The sequence below is a fragment of the Rhagoletis pomonella genome, unplaced genomic scaffold (genome assembly GCF_013731165.1).
Source record: "Rhagoletis pomonella isolate Grant_MI unplaced genomic scaffold, Rhpom_1.0 Rhpom_scaffold_00002, whole genome shotgun sequence".
Classification (NCBI taxonomy): Eukaryota; Metazoa; Arthropoda; class Insecta; order Diptera; family Tephritidae; genus Rhagoletis; species Rhagoletis pomonella.
In genome coordinates this window covers 81,330,683-81,337,051 of record NW_023458556.1, presented here as the reverse complement: position 1 = coordinate 81,337,051, position 6,369 = coordinate 81,330,683, and the positions used below count along the sequence as shown (strand labels likewise).

General features: G+C 36.3%; 1 protein-coding gene across 1 annotated transcript; it reads left to right on the top strand.

Annotated features, from left to right (window-relative positions):
- Window positions 1-5,460: 5,460 nt before the first annotated feature.
- LOC118734110 (cytochrome c-2) lies at window positions 5,461-6,126 on the top strand (the record flags this gene model as incomplete). Its single annotated transcript, XM_036463822.1, is given in 1 exon segment — window positions 5,461-6,126. A coding segment is annotated over 1 exon segment (327 nt). The 3' UTR covers window positions 5,826-6,126.
- Between the last annotated feature and the right edge of the window lie 243 nt (window positions 6,127-6,369).

Genomic DNA, 6,369 nt, shown 5'->3' with positions numbered 1-6,369 from the left:
AGTTAGGCGACTTACGGAAGGTTTCCGGGGCGGACTCCTGTAAGAACAATAATGGCGACCTAGTGACCGATGTCCAGAATATACTTAAATTGTTTAGGAAACGCTTTTACAACCTACTGAATGGTAGCAGGGCTGAAAGTAGTGAAGAAGACGAACCCGAGTCCCCAGTCGATGATGATGGAGTAGCTGTCCCACCGCCTGACTATGACGAGGTACGAATAGCGATTACGCGGCTGAAAAACAACAAGGTGCTGGAGCTGACGGCCTGCCAGCCGAGCTATTCAAGTACGGCGGCGAGAAGCTGATGAGGTGCATGCATCAGCTCGTATGCAGAATATGGTCTGATGAACGCATGCCCGACGACTGGAATTTAACTGTGCTCTGCCCAATCCACAGAAAAGGCGACCCCGCCATACGCGGCAACTACTGTGGAATCAGCCTTCTAAGCATAGGTTATAAGGTCTTATAGAGTGTATTGTGCGAAAGACTGAAGCCCACCGGCAAAGAAATGATTGGACCTTATAAGTGTGGCTTTAGGCGTGGAAAATCCACCATAGATCAGGTATTCACAATACGCCAAATCTTGGAAAAGACCCGCGGGAAAAGGATCGACACTCACCACCTATTTGTCGACTTAAAAGCCGCTTTTGACAGCACTAAAAGGAGTTGCCTATACGCCGCGATCTCTGAATTTGGCATCCCCTCAAAACTCATACGGCTCTGTAAAATGACGTTGAGCAATACCACCAGCTCCGTCAGAATTGGGGAAGACCTCTCCGAGCCGTTCGCCGCAAAACGGGGTTTCAGACAGGGTGACTCCCTTTCATGTGACTTCTTTAATCTGATGTTGGAGAAGGTAATAAGAGCTGCAGAACTGAACCGCTCAGGAACAATTTACTACAAGAGCGTGCAGTTGCTGGCTTATGCCGATGCCATCGACATCATCGGTAACAAAAACCGCGAAGTCTGTTCTGCCTTTTCCAAGTTGGATAGGGAAGCAAAGCGAATGGGTCTGGTGGTAAACGAGGACAAGACGAAGTATCTCCTGTCGTCTAACAAACAGTCAGCACATTCGCGCCTTGGCACCCTCGTCACTGTTGACAGTTACAATTTCGAGAAAGTAGAGAATTTCGTTTACTTGGGAACCAGCATTAACACCGATGACAGTCTTTTAGTAAAGGTGAGGTATACATGTACCTATCGCACACGTTCGTCAAAGCATATCAACTAAAAATTCCGTTTGTTACTGTGGATTTTTTCAACAAATTACAATAAAATTTTCCTAACGCCTTTGCTGTGAACATTTTTACCTCGCTTTTATTAGCTCAGGGAGTAACTATTAGTTCGTTCCAGTACTCTTCGGACTAAAACCTGTGGAAATGTCAAACTACGATTTTACCCTTTCAAGTGAGAGTAACAGGAGAACAGATGCAGGAGTGTACGGGAACGCAAAAAGCACTTTTTCCAGCATAAACGTCATTTGGTTTGTTTACTTGTCATTAGTACAAGACTGATATGGCTGAAAGATGACTAACAGGTCTATTCTGCACGTTACCGAAGATTTTGTAACCGGAAATTTTTATTACCAAAAAATTGTACCAGTTCTTGTCACCGCGATTCTAGGAACGTTGGTAATGCAGTTAAAATATTCAGCAATTCAGCTATGAAGAATTGTGCAAATTCTGGCATTGCATATTTCACGGGGCAATACTTTGTTACCAGCTTATGAGATGGTAACAAAATTTACCGGTTACAAGAGTACACAGAATGCGAAAAGGGGTAAAAAATTGACAGAAACTTTATTTACCGGTTACAAACTTTTTATTACCAGCGCAGAATAGGCCTGTAAATAACTATTAAAATCTATAAAATTAATAATAATTGCATATATATTCGAATATTTCATTGTTTACTTCCATTTTTTAACAAATGTAAGGTTATTTGCTTTCATCGCGTTTTGTTTTTGTACACAAATGCAACTCTATCTATCATCTGACACTTTTCATGAATTTGCCAGAAGAAAAACTTCGGACTAAATCTTGAAACTTCATTCTGGGAATAGTTGCTCAATTACTCTCACAAGTGTGTTCCCAGATACAGAATTTTTGGCGTACGGGAACGACTTTGGACTAAATCCTGCAAAACCTGCAAATCGTAGACGTGCTGGAACGCACTATATGTAATATTGATGCGCCTAAAAGATGCAGCGATTTCCATTCTCAAGTTACATACCTGATGACAGTACGAATGGAAATTTTAATAGCGAGGTTTTAGTTTTTTAAACTATAATTTTAATAGCTCATAAAATCAAAAAGTCGTGTTTTTAACCTATACGCTTTTATTTATTAACTGAACGTGTTCAATATTTACAGCTAATTTTATAATTCGCAGCAAAAACTTAGCAATATTTTGAATTTGTTCTATTAAGCTGGGATTACATATTTTTATTTACATACATATATATACATACCCAACGGGACTGAAAGTTAGCTGCTCCCCAAAGGAGCAAGTATGGAGCAGTACAAGCAAAAAATAAATAAATAAAAATAAATTAAATACTGCTCCATACTTGCTCCTTTGGAGAGCAGCTAACTTAGTTTCACTTTGAAATTTTTTGACATAAGCTGTGCTTATGACGTTTATACTTTTCGTAAATTGCTCGAGTATCACTGCCACCTCAACAAATTATTGTTTTGGAAATTTTATTATTTTTTAAAGGAATTTTTTATGCATTAAAAAATAACAACACGCAAGGTAATTTACTTAATTCATCGTATTAGCATAGGTGTTAATAAGTGTGTATTAATTTAAAATACCATAAATTACCTTACCGCAAAAAAATGTGGCATTATATGCTGTGTTCCATGAGATATTATTATAGATATTAGGATGTTGCCTTAATTTGGGACCTTTTTAGAGGACATATGAACAAAGGAATAGTTAAAAAGTAGCTTATCGTCAATGAAAGCACTATGGAAGCATAAACTTAGAGGGAGGTAAAAAACTTTACAAATTCTTAGAGCTCCTTATTATAGTTTATAGACAGATAAACTACTCGCTCTACCGCTGCTGGTGCAACCTTTCGCTTAGATTGGGCACATCCGTCACGAGGCTGAAAATTTTCCACCGAAAAGTGGTTGGAACAAGCAAACAACACCTTGGTGAAGTTACCATGCACGTGGCCATCCCGAAATATGCAGCTAATCGTACTAAATAATGATGAAAATAATTGCATAAACAAATATATTATTTATGTGCATTACGCAATGTAATAGGAGTATTTTACTTGTCATCCATTTTATAATTAATTTTAGAAATAAACCACTAAAAGGTCGTTATAAAATGATGCTCAAAATATATTCCTTGAAATAATTTTTGAAATAATTTCTGAAGTAAAAAAAAAACACTTTTTAGTTTCTTCAAAGAATATGGTGGCTTCAATTTAAAAGAAAACGTCAAAAGCACAGTTTACGTCAGATGGGAGCAATGGCGGATACGAAGAAGAAGTGGAACTACCTTTAAATATTTGTATCATGGTCACCACCAATACTAAGGTCCTATTTAAAATTTTGAAATTTTATAGAAAGTGCTTAAGGTGCTGTTCTAATGATTCCATTAAAACTCGAATTTTCCCAGATATGAATATGAATTATGTTGAGGGTATCTGATAGAAAACTAACAGAATACATATCGTCACTACACACGAATAAAGGCGCGAGCTCAAAAGTTGACCGTGAAAAAAGGCGCATGAAAGAACTTCAGCGAAGAAAGACTCTTAACATAGTTGACGGCGAAGAAAGACGCGTTAAAATATTTGACGGCGAAGAAGGACGCGTAAACTTAGTTTCGCGGTCAACTATGTTTGCGGGTGTAATAGTATGTACATTCCGTAAATAGTTTTTGGGGAATAATGCTGAAGTGACAGTCCTTGGCCAAGTATAAATATTACGCGTCTTTCTTCGCCGACAACTAGATTACGCGGCTCTCTTCGCCGAAGTTTTTCTTAAGCACCTTTTTTCGTAAATTTCATTTTATGCGTCTTTTTCCGCCGTCGAAACACTAGCGCGCCTTTATTCGTGTCTAGTGACGATATGTTAAAAAAATATTTTCGAAAAAATGAGTAAATGCCAATTTCATTTATGGTGGGGATATGGACATACATATATTGTTACCTTAATATCGAAAGAAGTGTTTAAAAACTGACTAAAGTCTTAAGTTATTTACAGCCGCACTCAGAGTCGTTTAATGATTACTTAAGGTGTCCCACAGTAACATTTGAAAAAATTCCCTCTCAGAGTCAGTTAATGATTCGTTAACGACATTTAATGAACATTAAAGTTAAGTAAACAAAAACCTTTACTTAACTTTTTATCGAATGATTTTGAAATTTTTTGTTTATTTTCAATAAATTTCAATTTCGATAACATTGCAATGGCCTAGTGAGCAGAGCACTTTCTTGCCATTCAAGAGATCCGAATTCAATCCTCGGCAACGAATTTTTTTTAATACAATTTTTTTTTTAAGTTTTATTGCTTAAAAACTCATATTTTTTATTTTATTTAACGTTTTTCCTGTTTTTCATTTCGTTTAGTTTTTAGAAAACTTATTGCTAAGCGGTAAATATAATAACACTATTAGCACATCTGTCAGTTAGTTATTCGAAATACAGAAAAGGGCTTTCAAGATAATTTCCGAAATATAAAGACTTTTGTCTCTCGAAAGACTGAGGTGAGTTGAAAGACAGATGCCAGAATTGGCCGATTGGTCTTGTTTGTCTTTTAGCAAACAATTTAATTAAATTAAAAAAAAAAAAAAAAGTTTTCTTTTTAAAGCAATAAACTCTAGACCGAAAAAAAAATTAGATCAAAAAAGCTACAACACAGATAGTTTCTAAAATTAAATAGGAAAAAAATAATAATTAAAAAGGGAAAAAGAAAATTTTCTTGCCCTAGAACCCGAACTCGGATCTCTCGTATGGCACGCCACTGCTCTGCTCACTCAGCCATTTCGTCTGTTGAGCCGGTGCTCTCAAAATGATATAAATACTTATTTTTATATTTTATTTCAGACTGAACGAAATAAGTGAGTGATGCCACAAAAATGAAGGGCCGCAACTGGGGCCATACTTAATTTTTTTATTTCATAATTTTTAACTCTGAGAGGAAACATTAATTAACAGATTTAACGATCATTAGTTAAATGCCCGTTAGAGCTAATTTAAGGAACTTTTCTGAGTGCGGCTGTTAGTCTTGAATTTCATCGCGACTTCCTTTTTATTGAAGTCTTTAATTAATTAAATGCTGTAAAAGTTATTTTCAAAATCTATCGAGTTTGTAGAGTGTAATTGTGTTTGTACTAAGTTTAATTTTTAAATAAATTGAGTTAGAACCTTTTTCTATATTAAGGCAGCGATACCTAAATACAACATACTTATGTTATAAATATATTAAATTCTTTGCAGAGTGAGTACCTATTAACGTTATTTAACAGCTGCAATTATGGGAATACCTGCTGGTGATGTTGAAAAAGGCAAGAAACTCTTCGTCCAACGTTGTGCTCAGTGCCATACTGTTGAAGCTGGTGGCAAGCACAAGGTCGGTCCCAACCTACACGGTCTGATCGGTCGTAAAACTGGTCAAGCTGCTGGTTTCGCTTACACCGACGCCAACAAAGCGAAAGGCATTACCTGGAATGAAGATACCCTCTTCGAATACTTGGAGAATCCCAAGAAGTACATCCCAGGCACAAAGATGATCTTCGCCGGTCTGAAAAAGCCCAATGAACGTTCCGACCTTATTGCTTACCTGAAATCGGCTACCAAATAAAAAACATAAACCATTAGCAGTTAAAAAAGCATAAACAAGAAAATATGAAAATCTTTTACATGTGGCTCTAATGAAACCTACTGTAACAAATGTTTTAAAAAGGAACCCCCATAACTCTACAAGAGAAAATATACACTTATTAGTTTAAAAATTAACTATTCTATATAGGACAATTTAATTAATTTAATTGTGTAAATGATATTCAATCAAACTTTTCGTTTGTTGCTAGCTTCAATATTTTTAAGAAATTAAATAATTTCAGCTCGGATGGAAAAGATACAATTAAACCATAAAAATGATAGACCTAGTTTTTTATTTCCTTTTTTCATGTCTAATTAAACCTGCGTTGTGTGAAGAATTTTTAGTCGGTCGTTAGAGTATTAGTCTCCCAGGTGACTACGTGCAAAATGTATGAAAATCCCATGATCTGCAAGAGAATATGCACAAAAATTAAAGCGAGACTTACAGGAACGGCAAAATGCAAAGGTATATAAACAGTAGGAAAGGGAAGTGACCATCGTTGTAACCAGGTAGGGGCAGGGGG